Here is a 25,971-nt window from a genome sequence, read left to right on the forward strand (position 1 = left end):
AGCATCCTGTGACTCCTAGCCACCAAAAACCATCTCGCTTTTAATAAAGCCATTGATCTTCTGTTCCTCCACTTAGCGACTTTGGAAATTCATTTTCCGGTTTTTATTTTCCGATTGTAAACGAAGAATATAAGTTTATCCATCGCGTTGTTTGGTTTGTTTACTTTTTGAGAAAGTGTGACCAGACTAAAATACCTATTTTTTCTCGAGTGACATCTCTACTGAAATCAAAACACGAAATGAAATGTGTCGCATAAACAGGGGTTATTTCTATATAGCGCTTTCAAGAAATCGTGATTCCCATAGCATAAACATAGTATTAGACATGTATACACAACTATAAATATTTTCCCCTTTTGTAGGAAAAGTGCCGGAGACTGAGAATGAAGAAATGTTAAATTTTTTTTTTGACCTACGAAAGTCTTATTACGACTGCCTCATTGGTAAAAATAAAACAAATGTAGAGTGTTTATTTATAATTTTTGTTCTTAGACTGTGGTATTACTTTCGTGAAACTTAAATATATAAACGCAGCGACTTGCCCCCTATTATTATTATATTACATATTTATACCCGTTACTCGTAGAGTAAAAGGGTATACTAGATTCGTCGGAAAGTATGTAACAGGCAGAAGGAAGCGTTTCCGACCCCACAAAGTATATATATTCTTGATCAGGATCACTAGCCGAGTCGATCTAGCCATGTCCGTCTGTCCGTCTGTCCGTCTGTCCGTCTGTCCGTCTGTCCGTCTGTCCGTATGAACGCTGAGATCTCGGAAACTATGAGAGTTACAATACTGGGATTAGGCACGCAGATTCCTGAGATTCCTGCGCAGCGCAAGTTTGTTTCAGCACAGTGCCACGCCCACTCTAACGCCCACAAACCGCCCAAAACTGTGGCTCCTACAGTTTTGATGCTAGAATAAAAATTTTAACTGAAATGTATTGTTCTCATCAATACCTATCGATTGACCCAAAAAAAAGTTTGCCACGCCCACTTTAACGCCCACAAACCGCGAAAACCTGTGACGCCCACAATTTTCATGATATTGTAGATAAAAAATTTTAACTGAAATGTATTGGTCTCGTCGATACCTATCGATTGATCCAAAAAAAAAATTTGCCACGCCCACTCTAACGCCCATAACGCTTAAATCTGTATACCGCCGGTAGGTGGCGCATTTTAATCTCGCTTTGCTGCTTGCATATCTCCATATAGCTGAGTAACGGGTATCTGATAGTCGAGGTACTCGACTATAGCGTTCTTCCTTGTTTGGAATGAAAACACTGTAACTATGTGGAAGAAAATTTAATAATGCAGTGTTAAAATATATAAATTCATTTTCTTTTTTTTAGGATGATGTAAACCCTGATTCTTCGACACCAAAAAGCTCAGCCTGTTTCCAAGACTGTTTAATTGAGTTTGGCCCAATAATATATTTATAGATGTTTGGTTACATTAAGAGTTTATGGGTTAAATTTATAATCCCGGCTATTGCGTTACAAAAAATATGGAAAATGTGTGCGAATTGCATAATAAACATATTGTTAAAAGTCTTTTAAAAAACATTTATGTAATTTCTTCAGTAATTGAGGTTTCCAATTTTAGCTTATGTAGTCGTTGTCGAGCTTGAATATTTGAAAATTAAAAATATAGAACATTTCGAGGGCCCGCCAAATTTTTTGTAAAAAAAACCAAATAAAAAGTTAATCCGAATTAAGGAACGTTAGTAAACTAGTATACATAAGTAAATATATAACCGACTTTAAATATTTTAACAAATTTGTAAATATAAAATAAAACTGTAAGTACTTAATTAAAACTATAAATAGGTAAGAAAATTTATGTTTGACATTCTGGGCATTCCCTACTGTTGAATTGCTGAATTGTTGAATTTTGATCAGCTGTTAATCAGCTGTTCCATACAAAGTCAACTGTCAGAAATTTCAGCAATTCAACAGCCTGGGGGCTGTTTAGTTTATTTTTTTTTTGGCGTACTTTCGGCATTTTCTTTAATTTTAAACATAATCTTTGGTAAACACAGCCTGGCAATTTGACAATCTGACAAACAGCAGACATCTTAAAATTGAAAATTCAACAGGGAACTTTTAGGGTCGTTCCCTTAATTGCTGAAATTTTCTGTTGAATTTTTAACAGTTCAGCAATTTAACGCCTGTGTTCAATCTTGAAAGAATAGCTGTGCATCTTTAACGCCCATCTTCCCAACATCGAGCTTAGATCTGTCTGAGACATTAACCATTTCAACGAAGCGTTGTCCGTTTTGATCAGCTGTTAATCAGCTGTTCCATACAAAGTCAACTGTCAGAAATTTCAGCAATTCAACAGCCTGGGGGCTGTTTAGTTTATTTTTTTTTTGGCGTACTTTCGGCATTTTCTTTAATTTTAAACATAATCTTTGGTAAACACAGCCTGGCAATTTGACAATCTGACAAACAGCAGACATCTTAAAATTGAAAATTCAACAGGGAACTTTTAGGGTCGTTCCCTTAATTGCTGAAATTTTCTGTTGAATTTTTAACAGTTCAGCAATTTAACGCCTGTGTTCAATCTTGAAAGAATAGCTGTGCATCTTTAACGCCCATCTTCCCAACATCGAGCTTAGATCTGTCTGAGACATTAACCATTTCAACGAAGCGTTGTCCGTAATTATGGTAAAATCGTGTCCTTCGACATAGTCCCGAATTTTTTTTAAATAAACAACAGCTGCTAAACACTCCTGTTCCGTTACCGAGTAATTTTGTTGGGACTTGTTTATTTCTTGGAAACAAAAGCGATGGGGCATTCATCTCCTTCATCAGATATCTGAACCAAGACTCCCTGAACCCTCAAACTCCTGTTTTGCTGGCATCGCAATGTATGAAAAATGGTTTTGTTAAATCAGCACTTTAAAAGCTTGTTCCCTTAAGCTTGTTCGTAAGTCCAGCTGGCTTTATGTGAAACGCAACCTCACGTAAAACCTCGATTTTTCCGATTATTCCTTTGGAGCTATAAGATATAGTTGTCCGATCCGGCTGGTTCCAACTTATATACTACCTGCAAAATATATACACTGGTAGAAAAAACACGAAGTAAAATCAAATATATTTTTATTTGATTTTTTTTACTCCCATGCATAGTCATATTAAATATTAAAACCTTTCATTTAAATAAAAAACATATTTAAGCCGTATGTCAAATATGTAAATATTCAATTCAAAGTGATTTTTATTTAAAAACAAGTTAGTCACATTCAAATCCAATGTGGCCATCTTGGTTTTAACTATTATAAAAAGTAGTTCAATTCATAGTATATTTGATGGTTTTTTATATTTCGGGTAAATACTTTTTCCATTTGTTCGGAATATGAACTCTTTTATTTTGAATATAGAACGTTTTTACAATTTGTATTTGACCAAATAATAGTAAATTAGAAATCAAATTACATATATGTATATGTATCTATGTACATATATGTATTAAATTTGTGACCCATATTCACAACATAATTTAAATTATTAATAATTTGCAAAAGAAAAACAGCTTTAATATTTAAAGAATATGGTTTTAGTTACGGCTGCCCAACCATCGGCAGCCTCTTTCTATTTCCATGACAATTATCATAAGATTTGGCTTTGCAATTTCCCTGCAGTTCCACAATTGAGTTAAGCGCCCAATCATCACGAAGCCGACTGCGACGTCGGCAGAGAAGCCAGCGACGCCGGCAGAGCTGAGCGCAAAGCGACGCGCTCTCAGTCGGGTCCGCAAAGAGAACGCACAAAAAGTAATTTTGGGCTCTCCCTCTCTCTCCATGTCTCAGACGGAAAAGTGCGTGTGATGGGAAGGAGGCCCAGCAACTAAAATATATAGACTTTTGTGCACCCTTGCATTTTGAATAGTGCGACATTTGTTCGTAAATGATAAAACAACGATTTAAAATAATAGGTTTCTGTTTTAAAATATTTGTATTTCTTAAACAAATTTATATGTTTATTAATATAATTTAATAATATGTAAAGTTTTAAAAATATATTTTTATAAACCGATTTGCATAGTCGAATATGTCTATAAATACCCTGCTTTTATGTGCAAGATGCATAGACCAAACGGGACATGCAAAAAAAACAACAACGGCTTAGCGGAACCGTTGTTGTTGTTGCTTGTTGTTTTTCTGGAAGGCACGCGCCTTTTTTCGTCTTTTCACTTGCGTTTACTTTAGTGAAGGAGTTAGAAGTTGAAGCAAACATACCAGCATTTTACTAAATTAAATTAAATTAGTGCCTTAAAAGTGAAAAAGAAACGATTCCCAGGTAAGTCTGTCGCAGACTAATAATATTGAAAACAGTGAGAGTAAAAAACAAGATAATCTATATTAAAAATAAGGGAAATACAAGATTCCCAAAATAACACGTGGCGGAAAAAAATAGCTGTGAAAAATATTAATTTTTGACGTGAAAAGCAACAAATGGTGCATATAATAAACAAATCTGTGAAAGAATTTAAAAATCTTATTGAGTGCAAAGTTTCTAGGGACAAAAAATAAGAGATGTTTGTTTTTAAAACTTATATTTGTGGTTAAAATTCGATAAAAATGAATATTAATAACATTTAACAACAATTCTTACTTTTCTGTACGTATTTAAATAAAAATCTCAAACATCTCCAATTTTCAGTTCCTGGAAAAGTGTTATTTTTTTTCCGCAACTGCAAAATAAATAAATGTTTTAATAAATAATATAAAATACATAAATAATGTGTGGTTTATTTTTCGTAATAATTGTTTACAACAAAATAAAATAAATCAAGTGACCGAAAACAAAAGTTTGCTAATTTCTTCTCGATATTTTTATCATTTTCTTATATTTTTAGACAAGGCTGAAGGTAAATCTATAAAAAAATGGAAGGCTAAATCGTTCCATCTTAAGCATATTATCCGAGGAACTTGTTCTGTCCCAGAACTTACTTATTAAGTAAGTTTTTATTGAGGCTGAAAGTAACTATTGTTTGTAAGTTTAATTTTTAAAAGACTTCTGGGATTTTTACATTGAATGCCAAAGATAACATTTCTTTTATTATAAATAAATCTTACAAATAACGATTACTTTCGGTCACTCGTTTTTATTCTCGTCTTGTTTTATTTTTAAAACTAATTTTTTTCTAATACTAGATGCAATCGCCATGGTCGATCCCTCGGAGCCTCCCGAAAAGGCGCTGCAGAAGGCAATGCGGTGCGTTAAAAACCAGATGCTGAGGAGGAGGTGCCAGCGACCCCGATAACACCGGAAACCCCCGAGCTCAATTTTTAAAATAAACAAATAAAAATAAAAATTACAACTGAAATTTTTTTTGCTGCTAAGCGCTCAACGTGCGCTGAAAGTGCGCTTTTTCGCTGCTTGAATGAGCGCTCAACGTGTGCTGAATGTGTGCTTTTATCGCGGCTCAATCGAGCGCTCAACATGTGCTGAACGTGCGCTTTTTCAGCTGCTCAATCGAGCGCTCAACATGTGCTGAACGTGTGCTTTTTCAGCTGCTCAATCGAGCGCTCAGGAGGGTGCTCAAAAAAGCGCTCAATGAGTGCTATTTTTTGAGCACTGATGAACCCTAGGACATGCCTATGTTAATTTCAGCACATAGCTCCATACAAATTGTGCGCTCATTGAGCGCTGAGTGATGAACTTTTTGCAGTGATTGAGTGCTCAATAAGCGCTGAATGGTACTGCAGGGTAGTAACCCTCACTCATTGAGCGCTTTTTTGAGCACCCTCTTGAGCGCTCGATTGAGCAGCTGAAAAAGCACACGTTCAGCACATGTTGAGCGCTCGATTGAGCAGCTGAAAAAGCACACGTTCAGCACATGTTGAGCGCTCGATTGAGCAGCTGAAAAAGCACACGTTCAGCACATGTTGAACGCTCGATTGAGCAGCGATAAAAGCACACATTCAGCACACGTTGAGCGCTCATTCAAGCAGCGAAAAAGCGCACTTTCAGCGCACGTTGAGCGCTTAGCAGCAAAAAAAATTTCAGTTGTAATTTTTATTTTTATTTGTTTATTTTAAAAATTGAGCTCGGGGGTTTCCGGTGTTATCGGGGTCGCTGGCACCTCCTCCTCAGCATCTGGTTTTTAACGCACCGCATTGCCTTCTGCAGCGCCTTTTCGGGAGGCTCCGAGGGATCGACCAGGGCGATTGCATCTAGTATTAGAAAAAAATTAGTTTTAAAAATAAAACAAGACGAGAATAAAAACGAGTGACCGAAAGTAATCGTTATTTGTAAGATTTATTTATAATAAAATAAATGTTATCTTTGGCATTCAATGTAAAAATCCCAGAAGTCTTTTAAAAATTAAACTTACAAACAATAGTTACTTTCAGCCTCAATAAAAACTTACTTAATAAGTAAGTTGTGGGACAGAACAAGTTCCTCGGATAATATGCTTAAGATGGAACGATTTAGCCTTCCATTTTTTTATAGATTTACCTTCAGCCTTGTCTAAAAATATAAGAAAATGCAAAAAATATCGAGAAGAAATTAGCAAACTTTTGTTTTCGGTCACTTGATTTATTTTATTTTGTTGTAAACAATTATTACGAAAAATAAACCACACATTATTTATGTATTTTATATTATTTATTAAAACATTTATTTATTTTGCAGTTGCGGAAAAAAAATAACACTTTTCCAGGAACTGAAAATTGGAGATGTTTGAGATTTTTATTTAAATACGTACACAAAAGTAAGAATTGTTGTTAAATGTTATTAATATTCATTTTTATCGAATTTTAACCACAAATATAAGTTTTAAGAACAAACATCTCTTATTTTTTGTCCCTAGAAACTTTGCACTCATTAAGATTTTTAAATTCTTTCACAGATTTGTTTATTACATATATGCACCATTTGTTGCTTTTCACGTCAAAAATTAATATTTTTCACAGCTATTTTTTTTCCGCCACGTGCTATTTTGGGAATCTTGTATTTCCCTTATTTTAAATATAGATTATCTTGTTTTTTACTCTCACTGTTTTCAATATTATTAGTCTGCGACAGACTTACCTGGGAATCGTTTCTTTTTCACTTTTAAGGCACTAATTTAATTTAATTTAGTAAATTGCTGGTATGTTTGCTTCAACTTCTAACTCCTTCACTAAAGTAAACGCAAGTGAAAAGACGAAAAAAGGCGCGTGCCTTCCAGAAAAACAACAAGCAACAACAACAACGGTTCCGCTAAGCCGTTGTTGTTTTTTTTGCATGTCCCGTTTGGTCTATGCATCTTGCACATAAAAGCAGGGTATTTATAGACATATTCGACTATGCAAATCGGTTTATAAAAATATATTTTTAAAACTTTACATATTATTAAATTATATTAATAAACATATAAATTTGTTTAAGAAATACAAATATTTTAAAACAGAAACCTATTATTTTAAATCGTTGTTTTATCATTTACGAACAAATGTCGCACTATTCAAAAGGCAAGGGTGCACAAAAGTCTATATATTTTAGTTGCTGGGCCTCCTTCCCATCACACGCACTTTTCCGTCTGAGACATGGAGAGAGAGGGAGAGCCCAAAATTACTTTTTGTGCGTTCTCTTTGCGGACCCGACTGAGAGCGCGTCGCTTTGCGCTCAGCTCTGCCGGCGTCGCTGGCTTCTCTGCCGACGTCGCAGTCGGCTTCGTGATGATTGGGCGCTTAACTCAATTGTGGAACTGCAGGGTATGTATACACGAAATATTTTGACACTCCGCTTTGTAGCGAATCCCGCGATCACTTCGAAGCAAGCGGTTCTCCTGATCAGAAGTAAAAGTGATTTATAGTTTTGTGAGTGAGTTTTTAGAGGGAGTTTGCGAGTTGAAAAAGTGAAAAGTACAGCAAAAAGCAAAAGGTGAGTCAAATAAAAAACAATAATTAGTTAATACATGTCCACGTTTTTTTGTCGCATTTTTCCTTTTTGAGTTTCTTCTTTGTTGTGCGCGTTATTATTTCGTGATAATTTACATTTGAAGAAATTAAAGCCTAAAAGAGCATTACATTTAAAACAAAAAAAGACATACGGTTGTGAAATAAACATGAAGTGGATAAAAATTACGAGAAAGAAATGAAGAATATGAAAGAAAATTAAGTGAAAACCCGCCCAAGCTAGATAAAAGGAGTAGAATGCACGAGAAGAAAAACTCTAAAAGGGCGCTAAAAAGACGCTTTGCTGCCGTTGCATTCTGCTCTGTGGCGCAGTCGTTTCACCTTTTTTTACGTATACTATTCGGTAAGTGGTAAACACGTGTATCAGGATTTGGCTGAAATTACATTACTTAAATTACCTTTCCACTGATGCCAAAGTTTACAAGAAATAAGTTCAAATTATGAGTATATTTAACTTTTGTTTTGTCAAAATACTTATGCCGAACAGTGTACGTAAAAAAATTTCAAAAAAATCAAAAATGCGAAAAATTTAAAAAAACATTTGCACATAAATTCGAATTTATAAAAATATAACAACATTCCTTTACACATATATGTAAAAGATGGACGAAAACGACGAACTCCAGCTGCAAAGTTTGCTCGTCTCCTTTGGCTTGCCCGAAGTTTTTGAAGAGTTAAATCGTAAGTTCCTCTTTTTTTTTAAATACATTTTTTGTGAATCAATTTTTTGGCAGGTAAAGGTGTGACCTTTAAGTCTCTCAAATTTTTGACCGCGGACGACATAAGGGATGCTATTGGCAATATAGGTATTCGAGCTGAGTTTCGGTACAAACTGTTAGGGTGGCAAAAATCACAGGTATGTATGGAAAAAAAGAGTTTTTAATATTACATTCTAACGTTTCTTTTAATAGAATTTCGGTGAAGACTCAGGTGAGGAACAAGACCAAGAGATCCCCATTGCAGGTGCTGCGAAACCCAAATTGGTAAGATTTAAAATTATATTTAACAACCTAACTACTTTTGATCAAGACTAACCTCTACATAATCTGAAAGGATTTTACGACCCAAATCAAAAACTTTCCATCACACCACAGTTTAAAGAAAGTATTGGTCGAAGTCTTTATAACAACAGAGCTAATTTATACTTTGACCACGATTTTTTTCAAGCTGTGACGTGAGGGAAAGTATCTAGGTCTGTGGTCGCCTACAGGTAAAATCCTTTTAGATCTTGTAGCGTTTAATCTTGTTAATTGTCGACCTGTCTTATTATTGTTTTTAACAGGTTGCAGACATTTTGAAGGGGTATCCACGGGGAAGGTTTCTCCTCGAGCAATATAACCTAAAAAACACCTTAACGACGGATCAAAGAGACCAGATAATTAATATCATTATAGAGGACATCTCAGCTAGGAAGCAGACGCTTAAAACTACAGATTTTGCTGATATTGTGGACCAAATCGTGGAGGTATTTCCCTCGGAGAAGAACTGGAGAGTAAGTTATGACCGTGCTTTGTTCTAAATCTAAACACTATCAATGTTTTTGAACTGTGTTTTGGCTTAACAAATCTGTTCTTCATTAAGTTATTTATGGTTTTATTAATTTCTTCCAGGACGTTTACTACAGGCCCCGAAACCTTATACAGAAGCATCCTGCAGGAAAACTGTACTGGAAGTACGCAAATCTAAGGTCAAAGCTTTTGAAGCGCGGTCGATCCGGTCCATTACAGGAATCCGGTCCTGTGTCCCAAACAAGTGGTTTTGCTGACATAACAAGCTTTGCTTTGAAAGCAGAGTTAAAGCGGGAAATTTCTGATTGGCTCTCTGTGTGTCAGAAGTGGAGGGAATCTCATGCCCAACGCAAAAAAGACATCGAATTGCTGGATGGTCCACAATTTCTAAAGGAGTGGCCAAAATACGGTGATTGCCGTGCTCCAGACTTGGTAACTTCTTTTAATTTCTATTCCGTACATTTGTATTCCATTTTGTGATCCAAATCTCCTATTAGTTTATGTATTTAAATCCTTATATATAAAACAACCTACTCAAAACATATTATAAAACTTCTTAACTTTTTCTTTAAAGATAAAAATTGATTTCAACTTATTATACCCTGAGAAAGGAGATATTTTATTTCGTAAATGGGACCCGTTCAAAGAAAAGGTTTTTTGCTTTTACGGAGATCAGATACAGAACAAAGAGTGTCTTAGAATATTAAAGACAGCTCAGAAAACGGTATCAATCGGTAATATATAATTTTTTAAAATTCAATCTACACATTTTGCAGGTTACACTTTATCTTCTTATGATAAGCTTAGCTTTTTCTAAATTATGCCATAACCAAAAATCTAATAAAATATTCTTATTCACAGATTCCAAGGACTACATCTACACTATTTTACTTACCTCAGTCGTGTCAAATAATTCATGGGCCGTAATAAAAGGAACAAACAAGAGAAAAAAATTCTCCCTACTGGACTCACAGGAAAGTCTTGTCCTCAGAATCAATTCCATTGCGGACTATGAGGAAAAGCTTCAGCAGTTAATTATTAAGTATTATATAAGCTCAGAAACGGTGCAGCCTTTTTTGATAGTTGAAGGTGAATGCATAGAAAATTTGACAGGATTTTTCGTATACTTTGATAAGTCATTATATAAGTTTGACTCCTTTATAGAGTCGTTAGATGTATGCTTTAAGATTTTTAATACATTGAACTTAAAATACCCCGTACCGTCAGAATTTGCTTGGTTATTCATACAGCAGTACATATATGATATACATACGCCATATGATAAAAAGTCTTCAAACTTAACTTCTTTGCTAAATTTTATGAGAAAGTAAACGTTATATTACTAAACTGGCAATGTATTCCTGTTTCAAGTGCTGTCAGAGCTTTTCGCATACGGATGAATTAATAGAACACTTAAAAATAAGTCACTTACTTAAGAAACCGACCATAGACAACCCGTTAATATGTAAATTTAAGTCATGCGATCAACTTTTTTTCAAATACGCCGTTTTCAAGAAACATATTTGTAACTCGCATGCTGAGATTACATTATCGGAAAATGACAACATTGAAGAAATCAATATTATCGAAATTAATAATACTTATGTTACTGCAGCTTCCAATTGCGACTCAAGTGTCGCTCTAAGGAATAACTTAGCACATATTAAAACCACAGATTATAAAAACAATTTTGAAGACAAGTCTTTTTTTTTTTCTTGTGGCTTGCACGCTCGACATGGACTGCCAAGAAATGAGATTCTGTTTATACAAAAACAAATTGCTGATCTGCTAGCCCCAATAGCTAGTGCAGTTAAAGATGCTCTGACAAGTTCAACTTTATCATACGAAATACTTAATTATGTTTTAGATTTCTGTAAGAGTCCATTTAAGCCGATAGTATCTGAGTATAAATTTTTAAAGTTTTTAAAAGAGAAAAATCTCTATGAAAATCCTTTGGCATATACAATTTCAAACAAACCAGTACCTAAAATTAAAAGAGGCAAAGCAGAACTCATGCCTCACAAAGTGAACATACAACTTATGCCTGTAAAGTTCCAAATAACAAAATTTTTCGAGATTCCAGACGTTTTGAACCTTACTGTTAAAAATCAAAAAGAGCTAATGAAAAAGGAAACTATTTGCAACTTTGTCAATACCTGTACATTTGCTAACAAGCTTTCACATTATGATATAAATGATATTATTATTCCGTTAAATTTCTATGCCGATGAATTTCAAATTAATAATGCCATAGGTGCACATGTTTCATCTATATGTGGCTGCTATTATTCTTTTCCTACTTTGCCTCAATACTTGCAATCTAAGTTAGACTTTATTTTTCCCTTTGCATATATACCAAGTCAAGCATTTAAGGAAATAGATAATGATGTTGTATTTTATCAAATATATCAGGTTTTAGAAGAACTAGAAAATGGAATTAGGGTAACAATAGGGAAAGAGTCATTTACTATATACATTGTAGTAGGTCTAATTTTAGGTGACAATTTAGGACTCAACTCGATATTAGGTTTTATAAAATCATTTAGAGCAAAACGATTTTGCAGAGCATGCAGGCGAAACAACATAGAAATGAAAAGAGACATTTGTGAACATCCAAATTTGTTAAGAAACAGGGCCTCGTATGAAAATGACATAAAAGCACAAGATGTTCTTGAAACAGGAATTAAGAGCGACTGTTTATTTAACGAACTTAAAACTTTTCATGTAACAGAAAATTTTTATTTTGATCTCATGCACGATGTCCTAGAAGGCGTATGTGTTTATAGCGTATGCCAAACTCTCACAGCTTTAATAAAATGAAAAATTTTAAGTTTAGACATTATTAATTATCGGAAAAAATGTTTTTCCTTTGGAGAGTTAGTCATAAAAAATGCATCGCGTCCTCTTGTTCTGAGTAAGTTACAAAAAAACGAACTAAGAATGACCGCTAGTGAGAAACTTTGCCTAGCTAGGTATCTGCCATTAATGATAGCGAGCTATGTGCCCAAGAATAACAAAAACTGGATTTTATTCACGCAAATGCTAGAAATTATTGACATGTTATTTCAAAATGAATTTAATGATGCTGACTTACAAGTTCTCGATAGAAAGATTCAAGCTCATCATAAATTATATGTTTCGTTATATGGACCAACTTTGAAACCTAAGCATCATTTTCTTGTTCACTACCCGACCGCGATAAGAAAATGTGGACCTCCTAAGCTATCTTGGGTTATGAGGTTCGAAGCTAAACACAGAAACTCTAAGTCATATTTAAGTTCTATAACGTCGCGGATAGCTGAATGTCGTTCTCTCGCTATAAAAGAAAGTCTTAGTTTCTCTTACTTTCTAATGAAGAACAAGGACGGAATTCCTCCCCACTTTAAAGTAATAAGTTTTGTAAATGAAGACATACATAAAGAATACTTGAAACAAATTAGTTCCTATAAGTTGTCATCTGAAAATGTTCAAATATCTGAGCATATTTTGTACAAAGGTATAACATATAAGAAAGACTATTGTTTGGGAATAAGAAATACCAACTTTTTATTATTTAAGATACTTTTTGCGTTTGTGGAAGCACAAACAGTTTACGTTGCCTGTAATAATATTGCAATTAAACAGTTTTGTACGCACATGCAGGCGTACGAATGTGGCAAAACACAAAAATCTGTGATAATAAAAAACATTGAAGACTTTACTAGCTGCCTTATGCATACGTATCATATAAATTCTAAGACTTACGTTAAGTACAAATGTATTTAAAACAAAAATAATGATAACGTTTTAGTATGGTAAAAAAAAAGAATGTAAGCAGAAAAATTGTTTGGATGATATGTTTAAGTTTATTTTCAATAAAAACACATTGCATACTTATTTGTGGCTTTTTTAAATATAAATCACGCTGGTTTTAAACTACGGATCGGTTTAAATTGAATATGCACCATAATAATATGGCTCAAATACTATATTTAAATCAAACATAAAGTACAGTTCTTTTAACGGGGATTATATTTAATTTAAATACGATTTGTATTTATATTAAAGTTCATCCCAGTCTGATTTAAATATGAGAATTATTTAATCCAAATAAAACAAGGAAGAACGCTATAGTCGAGTACCTCGACTATCAGATACCCGTTACTCAGCTATATGGAGATATGCAAGCAGCAAAGCGAGATTAAAATGCGCCACCTACCGGCGGTATACAGATTTAAGCGTTATGGGCGTTAGAGTGGGCGTGGCAAATTTTTTTTGGATCAATCGATAGGTATCGACGAGACCAATACATTTTAGTTAAAATTTTTTATCTAGCATGAAAATTGTGGGCGTCACAGGTTTTCGCGGTTTGTGGGCGTTAAAGTGGGCGTGGCAAACTTTTTTTTGGGTCAATCGATAGGTATTGATGAGAACAATACATTTCAGTTAAAATTTTTATTCTAGCATCAAAACTGTAGGAGCCACAGTTTTGGGCGGTTTGTGGGCGTTAGAGTGGGCGTGGCACTGTGCCGAAACAAACTTGCGCTGCGTAAGAAGCTCAGGAATCTGCACGCCAAATCTCAATAGCCTAGCTCCCATAGTTTCCGAGATCTCAGCGTTCATCCGGACGGACAGACAGACGGACAGACGGACAGACGGACAGACGGACAGACGGACATGGCTAGATCGACTCGGCTAGTGATCCTGATCAAGAATATATATACTTTGTGGGGTCGGAAACGCTTCCTTCTGCCTGTTACATACTTTCCGACGAATCTAGTATACCCTTTTACTCTACGAGTAACGGGTATAAATATGCTGAGTTTTAAGGCGGGCTATAATTATTTTAACTATAAAAACCATTTAAATGAAATGTTCTATTTACTGGAACTAAATATGAAAATATTTAAAATAAATATAAAAATATAATACTTTTTACTATGGAACATATTTAATTTAATTATTTTGTACTATTTTAACATATTTGATCGAAATTAAAAAATCGTTGGATTTACTATGAAATTATTCAAAAAGTATTTAACTATTTAACGTTTTCGTTTTTACGATTTTCATGTTAGGTTCTAAACCGCTGGGAAAAATAGTTGAAACGTTGGCGAAATAGTGACATTTACGATGTTTTTTCTACCAGTGTAGACTTTTGGGAAAGTTTCAGCCCGATAGCTTTAAAACTGAGAGACTAGTTTGCGTAGAAACGGACGTCTAGTCATGCTGATCAAGAATATATATACTTTATGGGGTCGGAAACGTCTCCTTCACTGCGTTGCAAACTTCTGACTGAAATCATTATACCCTCTGCAAGGGTATAACAAATTCAATGTATCATTATTTTTAGTCCCTGATTTAAAGTAAAAAAAAATGATTTTTTTAAATCAATACGACTTTACTAATTTTATTTATTTTTCTGTTTACTTAAATAAATGTTTCTAGTTAGTATTAAACGTAGTCTTTGTTATATTTTTAAAAATTGTGTTCTTATTTTGAACTCTGTTTTTAAGCAATTTTTATAAAGTATATAATTTATGATTTAAGTCTACGCTTTGCTCAAATAGGCTACGCTTTGTCCAAATAAACCAGGCACATCGAGTAATAAGCCCAAAGTACCCTTGTGTTTTTTCGTACCTTCAGTCTTGGGATTGCATCTATTTCAGTCGAAGCATGATTTCACACCCTTTGTATTTTCCAGGAATTTCCTTTGATTTTTTTCCAGCAGCAACGGTGTATATAATCGCTTTATATAAGTTTCACTTCATTTTATTATTTGACGATCATACAGCCAGTTTTTCGAAACCTATTTCGACTAACTTTCTTTATGACATATTGTCCAAAAGTGATTAATCCGACGCAACGGCATTTAATATATGTATTTTGTTGGGGCGTGTTCGTGCCAAGAATGGTCCAAGTTTTTCTCAAAGAAATAGATCAGAGGGTTTTCGTTTACTTGCTTCGCATTTCACTTTTTATTCTTGAATGAACTAACTTGGCGTGAGCTTAGTCTATCACTATGAGCTTAGTGCCAACACAGCGATGTTGCACTCTGCCTTGTTTGACATGAACATTCTCCCCCTTCGCAATAGGGAAAGTTGCGTATCTGGAGAGGGAGCAAGTGTCCAAAAGGAGCCACCCCAAGGCTGAGCTTAGGCGGATACCCGGCAGAATAAACTCCGCGTATACGTCATCTCCCAAAAAAGCCGACACTAAGGAAGGGTGGAACCACCTATCATCATCCAGGGTGATTTCTGGAAAGCCAACCGGACCTTCGGATCCAGGGACTTGGCCGGAGTTCAGAACTAGCATTAGCAGTTGTCGGGTCATTTTCGACGACTTCGAGCGCATCTCGGAGGTGCAAACCCGTTCCTCGCCCACGCGGGTGACGAAAAGGTTGAGGGCCTTTGCCAAGGATGCGTGAATGCGACTCACGGGGCAGCAAGGATCCACCAAAGCTCGGACGTCAAACCGTTGCTCATCGGACCCCACCAAAATGGACGCAGTTGCCAAGATGCCGGGAGGCGGAGGAACCGGCAAATGCGGCACCTGTACCCTTTGGTTATACGTGGCCGAGCGTGCTGGGTTGCGGTTGGCGCCATGGTCAACAATCTGTGGGAGCGAATAAACAAAAATTACATGTTATGGATGATGCGCATGATCGTGACATATATGAGGACTGACGGCACAGGATGACAGGAACTTAGGACTAGTAAGACTGTCCTTAAGTCGCTAGTTCTGGAAAAAAAAGAAGGCCGAATTACTCGGAGTTGGAGGCATCCATCGGAAGGCCACGTTCGATAAGAACATTTGCCACTCGGATCTTGCCATCCGCGCCTGGGCACATAAGTTGAAGCTGCCCAAGACGCCATTCATTTAGTGGTAAGTTCTCCTCTTTTAGCACCACCAGGTCCCCCTTCTAAATTTCTCGCGTTGGAAATTGCTATTTAGTTCCTTTCCAACGCAAGCAAAACTGCTGATGCAGGGGCTTTAGCCGCTGCCATCGGTTAAGATTGGAAATCGGGTTTTCTTTAATCTCGGGCTCAGGAGCGGCACACCGACTAAGAAGTGCCCGGGGCTGAGAGCCATGAGGTCAGTGGGGTCTTCAGACATTGGAGAAATAGGCCTCGAGATTAAACAGGCCTTCTTCAGATGCAGATGTGTGGCAGTATCAGATCCTTACCGGGCTTTGAACCAGTTTCTGGACAATACCAAGTACTACGAGTAGGAGGGCGACTCCAGAATTCAAGCGTAGCATTCGATGGAAAACATCCTATGTTGCTGCCAGCAGGTCATGAAGTACCGCGGCTTATAATTGAGAACAAGCATCGTCAGCCAAGCATTGTGGCCCTCGATTTACTCGATTTTATTGTATGATACATCAAACGGTCGTTGGTTGGTAATGGAATGTATAGTCATGTTATATTTCTGAGCTGCTTTAATTATAATTTCAGAATAATCAACTAATCAACTTTGGACAAATGTTTTTGTATATAGTAATTTATTCGTGAAATTTTGTGGATTTTCAATATTGTATAAGTTTTCTAAAGTACAGAGAACACCTATTGTTATGTTAGGAGGAATATATTCCCTTAAGATTGATACCAAATTTTCCGCGGTCGATGCAGATTTTCTCCTTCTTTATTTGGGATGGGTGCTTAACCAATGGGAATTAGTACAGGGTGTCTATTATATTTGTTATTATTACAAATTGTACAGTTCTTTATGTACTCCTGGAGTTTTTTGTTCAAATTTGGCCAATAGTATAGTCTGTTAATTTGCTTGTAATTTTCGTCCAATCCCCTGTGTGCTCTACAATGAGTTTCTTCTATTATTAATGGTCTGTCTTCAGGATTTTCTACATCTTGGACGAATATTTTTGTGTATAGGAATTTATTCGTGAAATTTTCTTTAAGTGGGTTTTGAATTTTGTATAAGTCTTCTAAAGTACAGTGAACACCTATTTTTTGGTTAGGAGGGATATATTCTCTTAAGACTGATACCAAATTTTCCGGGGTTTCAAATTCTATTATATGTCTAGTATTTCCAAATATATTGACCATCGCATGTATTATATACCTTCCCGTTGCTATAAGCAACGGTTGCTTAAACTGGTTTAAGGGTTTTCGGGTTTCTTGTATGACATTCTCAAAACTACTCTCTGCTGAATTGCTGAGTGTTTTGATTTGAGATCGACTCGTTACTGTCAGTTAGGTTGTTAATTTGAATTCTTGATAAGGCGTCAGCAACTACATTGGTAGATCCCGGTTTGTAAATTGTTTTGGGAGAGTAAGTTTCAATGAATGAGTACCATCTTTTCATATGGATGTTTGAATTTTTTTGAGAGATCGAAAAAGACAGTTGTGTCTGATCTGTATATATTTCTATGATGTTAACGCCGTATACATAGTTTTCGAAATTTTTAAATGCCCAAACTATTGCTAAAAGTTCTCTCTTGTTTGTTGCATATATTTGCTCCGCTTTAAATAAATAAAGCTTTTTGGTTTTCCTTCCTGAGAAAGAACAGCACCAATAGCTAAATCAAACGCATCGGTCGTTAAAGTGAAATTTTTATTGTAATCAGGTTGTACCAATTCGAATTGTGCAATTAAATTATCTTTGAGCTCGTTAAAAGCCCTTACAGCTTAATCGTCCAACTGTATGGAAGTTTTACGAGACATTTTTTTGGATACTTTACCATTTTGACCATCCAAATACTTTGTCAGAGGTTTTCCAATTTTTGCGTAGTTTTGTTCAAATTTCTTGATTATAGTCGGTAAAGCCTAGGAAGCTTCCAAGTTCTCAAATGTTTCTTGGAATTGGATATTCTAAAATGGTAGATTTTTTTTCGGGGTCGGTTTTGATTACATATTGAGAAACAACGTAACCAAGAAATGTGGTTTCTAGTTTAAAAAACTTTGATTTTTCAATTGAAATTTTCATGATTGCATTCAGCAGTTTATTAGTTATGACGATTAAGTCCTTGTAGTCTTGTTCTATTGTTTTATAATAATATAATAATTTTATCCATATATACATGACATGTTTTACCTACTTGTTCTCTGAAAATATCATCCATTGCACGTTGGAATATTCTGGGAGCGTTCGTCACCCCAATTGGCATTCTTAAGAATTCATATTTTCTGTTCTTCATAGAAAATGAGTTTTTTCAATGTCTGTTTCTTTCATGAGAATCTGGTGAAACCCAGACTCCAAGTCGAACGTGGAAAACTATTTAGCTTTCCCAAGGTTTGACAAAATCACCGAAGGATCTTGCATTGGATATCTGTCCGGAATAGTGTTTTCATTTAGTTTTTTATAGCCTATAACTAATCAGAGTTTTGCGGTACCATCTTCATTAAAACCCATTTTTGGTACCACTAAAAGTGGAGAATTATAAAGGCTTTTGATTGGTCCTAGAATTACTTCTTTTATCATGCGGTTAACTTCAGGGTTTACAAAATCTGAAGCCGATAGAGCATAAGGATAATGTTTGCTATAAATAGCTCTATCGCTTTCGCCGCGAATATCAGTCCTGAAAGAGACTTGCATGTTTATCTTCCAGTGCTCTTTATCGATAATATTTATTATCTCATTTTCCAAATCCATTCTTTGATTTGGAATTGATTCACTCATGTTGTTTACTTCATTGTTGTCGGAAAATTCAACGACGGCTTGTTCAGGATTTTTGAATCCCAAACTTGTAATTTTGTCGGATACTTCAACGACAGCGGATTCAGGATTTTTGAATACTGTAAGCCGGGGGGTAGCGGGGTACGGCGCTGGCGGAATGGCGTGGGAGGCGACGCGGGAACTGGCGGCGTCGGCGGGAACTGTTGAACGCGCTGGGCTTCGGCGTGGGGCTGCTGGTGCGGCTGACGGACGTTGGATGCGGCGATCTGCCTGTGGTCGCGGTAGGGGAGAAAACACACGCTGCGCGAATTGCCCTTAACCGAAAAGAATGTACGCACAAAAGTTAACTTGGCAAATAGATGGGGGTGCGACCGCGGTTTATTTCAGTTTGAACTCCAGAATTGAACTAACTAAGTCTAAGCTTCGCTCTGCGCTCCAAAGCGCAGCGGAGACTTCATGGAGGGAGCTAGGAACAGCGCAGGAGAGCGGGAGAGCGGGAGCGCGAGAGAGCGGTAGAGCGGCTGGATAGCGGGGCCAGTCCAGATTCGCCGGACAGTGGGCCTGAACATTCCGCCCCCCTTGCAATAGCTAGCGTTGCAAAAAATAAAGGAGACGGAACTTCGGCCAGTCGCCTACGCCTCAAGCCTGCGTACAGGCGCCGGAGACGATCCACCCGAACACCGTCTTCTGGGCTACTGGCAGTCCCTCGTCGACCACGTGGAAGCCCGGCTGTATCACCTTCGGGTAGACGTCCGCGCCCACGATCAATGAAATAGTGGCTGGCCGGTGAAAACGCTCATCCGCGAGCGGTAGCTCCTTAAATTTCTGGACGACGCTCTCACTGAGCGCACGGATGGGGGTGCGGATGCGCACGTTCGGCTCGGAGGTGGTCCTCCAGCTTGATGGCCTCGTCGACCTTCGAACGAATCGTCGCCGTGCATATGCTCTCATCGGCCACGTTTGTTGTCGGCAAACGAAACGCGGTGGCGTCGGGGTGCACGGATCGATGAGTGCGGCGGTGTCGAACGTCCTTTCTCCGGTCTCGACGATCACCACAGCAGTCGGGAGGACATTGACGCTATGACGCTGGAGCAGTGCGGCGAGCGACGGAGCTGGCGTCGAGGATGCTGAGCGAACGCTGCGGAGAAGCGGGCTGTTGCTTGGAGCGGGACTTTTTCCGGGAAACAAGGTCGTGCATGTGCAGCAGCGTGTGATGGTTCCGGTTACACGTTCTGCACCGGTCACCGCTACGACAGCTCCCAGAGGAGTGCTCGTGTGCGAGACAGTTCGCGCAGTACTTGTTAATGAGAGCTGCCCGCAGCCGCTTCTCTGCGCTCAGCTTTAGGAACCTCTGACACTTCCGAAGAGGATGGATTCCGCGGCTGACTCGGCATCGGTAGGACTGAGTACCTCTAGTACGTCTGCTATCCAAAGCCTGAGCGCTACGTGGACGGGGTGTTTAGAGTGTGGATAAGGAAAAAACAAACAGAGCTGATTAACAATGACGTGGATAATGGCTACGGACTAAGGTGTGTAAGAATCGAGGCTCGTTACAAGGTAGTTTTGGGCGGCTCTCTTGGAAGAAGAACCACCTTGGTCACTGGACGTTTGACAATGCCGCGTGTCGTACGAATGTCGACTACGCGGACATTGCCATCGGCTCCCGGAAAAACGGAGTTTATTCTTCCGAGTCGCCACTCATTTGAGGGCAAATTGTCATCCTTAATGACGACCAGATCGCCAACACGCAGATTTTCTGTGGGGACTTGCCACTTGTTGCGCTTGTGGAGCTTCTTAAGGTACTCATCCTTCCATCGAGTGCGGAATTGTTGATGGAGAGACTTTAAGTGCTGCCACGGGTTCAGAATGGACTTGGATTCGCCCTTTACTTCAGGTTCCACTATGGATAGAAGAGGTCCACCAAAAAGAAAGTGCCCTGGTGTCAACGCTAAGAGATCAGTTGGATCCTCGGACATGGGAGAAAGCGGTCTGGAATTCAGACAAGCTTCGATTCTCGCTAGGAGGGTGGACAGCTCTTCAAAGGTGTACTTCCGTGTAGCGGTGGACTTGTAAAACAAGGTCTTGAAGCTCTTGACACCAGCTTCCGATAGGCCTCCCATATGGGGTGCCCCAGGAGGAATGAATTGCCAGGTGAGCTGCTGATGACTATACGCATCGGTCACAGACTCCTTAACGGCTTGCAGGAAGTCTCGGGAAAGCACGGTGGAGGCGCCGACGAAGGTCTTTCCGTTGCCGGACTGGACTTGGCGAGGACACCCTCATCTAGAGACGAAACGAGCGAAAGCGGCAAGAAACTTTTCAGTCGTTAAGTCGGTTGTAGGCTCTAGATGGATGGGCTTTGTAGAAAAACAAACGAAAACCAGCACATACCCTTTCGTAATGAGACAAGCTCTTCCGGTATATTTTTTTTTTATATCAAACAGGCCGGCGTAGTCCAACCCTGTGTACGTGAACGGACGCGAAAAAGACACTCGCTCTTTCGGAAAACTTCCCATCATCTGGACTTGCAATCTCTTTTTGTGGATAACGCAGACCTTGCAGGAGTTAACCACTGCCTTCACCAAGTTCTTTATTCTTGGAACCCAGTATCTAGACCGAGTAAGACGCACCACTAACTGGTTGCCACCATGTAACGTAATGAGATGCGTGAATTTGACCAGAAGCCGCGAGAGTGCACATTCGTACGGCAGGATTATCGGATGTCGTTCATCATACCGCAAACTGTCGGAGGCCGTTACGCGGCCGTATGCCCTGATTACCCCTTTCTTATCTAGAAAGGGGTTCAGGGAGAGAATCGAACTCGCCGCGGGCACAGGACGCTTCTGACTCAAGCAGCGGTATTCTTCAGAAAAATGCCTGCGCTGAGTGCAAATCGTCATGAGTTCTTCCGCGGCGGCAACGTCCTGGGCCTCTAGACGGACCCCGGAAGGCGGTGATTGTCTTCGACATCGTTGGACAAATCGATGGACATACGCGAGGACCCGCAAAGCTCTATCTAAATTGGAAAAGCGATCTAGGAAATCTTCTGACGGCATAGACGCCACATGGACTTTAACATCACGCTTTTCGATCTCAGTCACCGGCAGGTCGGTTCCCTGGCTGGGCCAATGATCGCGTGGACGTTGCAGCCAAGTGGGTCCATGCCACCAAAGCGGGTTATCCACCAGCTCTTGAAGGGGAACTCCTCGACTAGCCAAATTAGCTGGATTATGTTCGGATTGAACGTGCGACCAATTGGCCGCCTCAGTGGACTCGGTGATCTTCGTCACCCTGTTGGCAACGAACGTAGTCCAATGGCACGCTGGTTTTGCTAACCATGCTAGCAAAATCGTGGAATCGGTCCAACAATGGAATTTTGAGGTCAGCCTCGGCATATTTGGAAGAATGGCTTCGGCCATCTCGGACAAAAGGAGAGCCCCACATAACTCCAGCCTGGGAAGGGACACCGTTTTGACTGGCGCTACACGCGTCTTGGCCGTGAGCAAGTGCACCATCGTCTTATGGCCCACTTCTACGCGCACATAGATCGCAGCACCGTATGCCTTTTGCGAGGCGTCACAGAATCCGTGATGCTCTACGCGGAACTCTGGACGGAAGGAAACCCATCTGGGTATTCTGACCTGGTCTAGGACCGAATAGCTCTGGAGAAAGCTGTTCCACCTTTGGCACAGCTCAATTGGAAGTTTATCGTCCCAGCCTAGATCCTGAAGCCAAATCTCTTGCATATAGATTTTGGCACACACAACAAATGGAGCGAGCCAGCCTGCTGGATCAAATAGCTTGGCAATTTGGGAAAGGACTTGTCGTTTCGTGTGGGAGATTTCCGTTGCTAAATCTGGTGGGCGAAAAAGAACTCATCGGACGTCGCCTTCCATCGTACGCCGAGAGTTTTGGCTGTGCTCTCAGTGTCGATTTTGAGGAAGTCGGTTGATCGCTTTGGATATGAGCTAATATTTCTTTGTTGTTGGTCCATTTTCTCAATGGAAACCCCGCGGAATCTAGAGCACTTTGTACGCGAACAATGGACTTAGCGTCCTCGGCGGAGTCAGCTCCCGAAAGGACATCGTCTACATACATATGATTTCGAATGACGTTGCTCGCTCTTGGATGGCTGAGCTGCACGTCAGTTGCCAACTGTTGCAGGACTCGAATGGCCAGGAATGGCGCGCAATTGACTCCAAAAGTTACCGTCTGTAATTCGAAATCTCGAATGTGCCCCTCGCTGTTGCGGAATAAGATGCGCTGGAACGGGGAATGCTTCGGATCTACCCATATCTGCCGATACATTTTCTCGATATCGGCACTGTAGACGTATTGGAAATATCGCCACTTCAGGATCTGGATAGTTAGATCGGACTGTAAGACTGGGCCAGCATGAAGGATATCATTTAAGCTGACCCCATTCTCTGAAGGGCTAGAGGCATTGAAAACCACACGTAACTTAGTGGTTGTACTTTCCGACTTGAGCACGGCATGATGCGGAAGGTAATATCTTCTTTCATGTGATTGAGGTCGAGATACTCTTGAATCACGGAGTCATATTTGGCTGACAGTCCCTCTTTAGGCGTTGCTCGGTTCTTAGGAACTGCGACAACGCGGAGGATCTGGAGTGACCGAGGGCGGATTTTACGTTTTGAGGATCACGAAACGGAAGACTTACGACATACCTGCCGTTATCGTCTCTCGTAGTCGTTCGGAGAACATTTTCCTCACATGCCAAATCGGAAGATTTTGTCACTTTTACTGGCAGATCCTCCACCTCCCAAAATTTGGTGAGAAGCCTATCCAGGGACGTGTCAACTGTGTGGGAGATTCGTGTGGAAAAAACGGAAATCGGATTTTCCCTTGGAGCAGGAACGGGTCCTGTTAGGATCCACCCGAAAATGGTTTCTTGCCCGAGGAGAGAGCCACAAATATTCGGCCGGGTGCCGCTTAGGAGAATGGATGGCAGTATGTCGGCCCCGACCAGAATATCTATCTGTGCGCTCTCGTAGAACTTTAAATCCGCTAGTGACAGTTCGGGAAGATCCCGTAGAAACTGTTGCGGAATCTGACAAGATGGAAGGTTTCCAGCTAATTGAGGAAGAACATAGGCCGTCGTGTTTATTTGCAAGCCAGGCCTGGTAGGAGAACGGATGGTAAGCTGACAGAGCTTTTTTTTCTGGCTTAAGCCTGATACTTGGGCTCGGATTACCTGGTGAGGTAACTTAATTAGTTTGAACAGCCGCTCAGAAATAAAGGTTACCTCTGATCCTGAATCTATCAATGCACGAGCTTTAATCAATCAATTATGGCGGTGCCCAGCCAGACGGATCTATACCCCGTCGCGAATTAATTTTGGACTGTAGAGTCCGTGGACCAGTAAGCGGTGGCAACTGGTGTACTTGGTCTTGATCTAGGTCTCTGGGAGGGATTCGAATGCGATTGGGAGGAGTTGCCTCTGTGCAGTAAGGTGTGATGGCGGCCGCGGCACGTAAAGCAACTATGAGTGCTTTCACAATCACGCAGCTGATGCCCTCGTGCGAAGCAGTTCAGACACAGCTGCTTCCTCTTTATGTATGCCGACCGCTCGTCGACCGTCATCTGGAGGAACCGTGCACATGTGCGGACAGGATGGTTTTCCTTCTTACAAAGGTCACATCCTTTTGGCTTGGGTGCTACCCTTGTCTCGTAAGAATTCATTCTTCGAGGCGCTCCAGTGGGGGCGGATGTTTTTGGCAGAGATTGACTCGAGCCTGACGGCCGTACGTCGTCTACGGCTTCTAAGGTCCGGTGACGCTCCGTAAGGAAGGCGTTCAGTTCCTGCCACGTCGGAATCTCTGCCTTATTGTGCAGGGACTGTTCCCACAAAGATAGGAAGTTTGGAGGAGCACATGTACACTAAGAGGCAATCCCAATTTTCGGTTTCAATTCCGGACATTTCTAAAGCCGTAAGGCAACCCTGGATGGTACGTTGAAGATCACGGATAGCTGACCCAGATTCCTGATTAACGGACTGCACATTGAAAAGTATTTTTAATTGGCTATTTACTAACAACCGCTTGTTTTCGAAACGCTCACTTAGGTTAGTAAGGGGGGAGTTCGACACTATCGTGTGTGCATCGCCGCTTGTTTTGGCATTTAGGTGAAACAATTTTTCGACTGGCGTCAGCCTTGGATTGTTTATATAAATGGCCGTAAACAAGTCCCTAAAGGTCGGCCACCGCAGATAATCTCCGGTGAAAACCTCGGTATCGCACGGAGGCAGCCGACATCCAGAGGAAATGTAAGTCTGGGTAGGAACAGCTTGAACTTGGGGAGCCTGGGCTATCATATCCGCGATCTGAGCCCCACATCTCTCGTAAACGGAATAGCAGTAGCCGTATTTAGCCTTGAGAACTGGCAAACTATCAGCTGCACTGTCTCCGGCTTTTGCTATGCACCCGGTGCATTCATCGTATTCTGCCTTGATGCGGTCCCATAACGCGCGTATTTCTTCGCGGCGGATGTTCAGCATGGACAGAGTAGGAGGGATCGGCGAAGGAGTGTTTGCTCTGGATTCAAACTCACTCAGCCGATCTGAGACCTCAGTAAATTTGCTTAGAGCGATCTGGAAAGGTGTTAGTGCCATTTTGACGTTTGCACGGGTGACCCTTTTTCGGGGCGACGAGGTCTTGGCAGTTAGTTCGGGTGTGGGCGGATCTACGGATATGCCTGGGACTACGGCAGGTGGAATAGACAACTTGTTGTTATCACTTCCAGCGGACATTTAAAGAGAAATTACCTTTATTTGGGTCTGAATCTGTTCGCCTTTGTTTATGTCGGATAAATAGGAAACCTGGCCCACTTCTGGAACAGTGGAACGAGGTGTCGACAAAAAGCAAGTACCGACCTGGTTACTTTGCGGAACTAAACCCAATAATACGGATT

General features: G+C 39.6%; 1 protein-coding gene, 2 long non-coding RNA genes and 1 pseudogene across 5 annotated transcripts; 2 read left to right on the top strand and 2 right to left on the bottom strand.

The window, feature by feature from the left end:
- The first annotated feature begins 4,641 nt into the window (after positions 1-4,641).
- LOC139353960 (uncharacterized) lies at positions 4,642-5,337 on the top strand. The gene is made up of 2 exons (XR_011605025.1): positions 4,642-4,967; positions 5,165-5,337. It is a non-coding gene; the product is annotated as an uncharacterized lncRNA (long non-coding RNA).
- A 683-nt stretch (positions 5,338-6,020) lies between these two features.
- LOC139353897 (uncharacterized) lies at positions 6,021-7,727 on the bottom strand. 3 transcript variants are annotated; one of them, XR_011605003.1, is made up of 3 exons: positions 7,050-7,727; positions 6,385-6,485; positions 6,021-6,187 (listed from the first exon to the last, which is right to left on the bottom strand). It is a non-coding gene; the product is annotated as an uncharacterized lncRNA (long non-coding RNA). The 3 variants fall into 3 exon arrangements; XR_011605005.1 differs by lacking the exon at positions 7,050-7,727 and adding an exon at positions 6,881-6,971; XR_011605004.1 differs by lacking the exon at positions 7,050-7,727 and adding an exon at positions 6,724-6,874.
- Positions 7,728-7,812: 85 nt separating this feature from the next.
- LOC139352192 (uncharacterized) lies at positions 7,813-10,772 on the top strand. Its single transcript, XM_070998114.1, has 8 exons — positions 7,813-7,883; positions 8,521-8,599; positions 8,653-8,774; positions 8,830-8,901; positions 9,201-9,410; positions 9,529-9,858; positions 10,001-10,160; positions 10,288-10,772. Exons 2-8 carry the CDS (start codon positions 8,521-8,523, stop codon positions 10,755-10,757), a joined length of 1,443 nt encoding a protein of 480 aa, XP_070854215.1. The 5' UTR covers positions 7,813-7,883; the 3' UTR covers positions 10,758-10,772.
- A 1,417-nt stretch (positions 10,773-12,189) lies between these two features.
- On the bottom strand, positions 12,190-25,911 carry LOC139353945 (uncharacterized; annotated as a pseudogene).
- Between the last annotated feature and the right edge of the window lie 60 nt (positions 25,912-25,971).

This window comes from Drosophila suzukii, assembly GCF_043229965.1.
Source record: "Drosophila suzukii chromosome Y unlocalized genomic scaffold, CBGP_Dsuzu_IsoJpt1.0 scf_Y1, whole genome shotgun sequence".
Classification (NCBI taxonomy): Eukaryota; Metazoa; Arthropoda; class Insecta; order Diptera; family Drosophilidae; genus Drosophila; species Drosophila suzukii.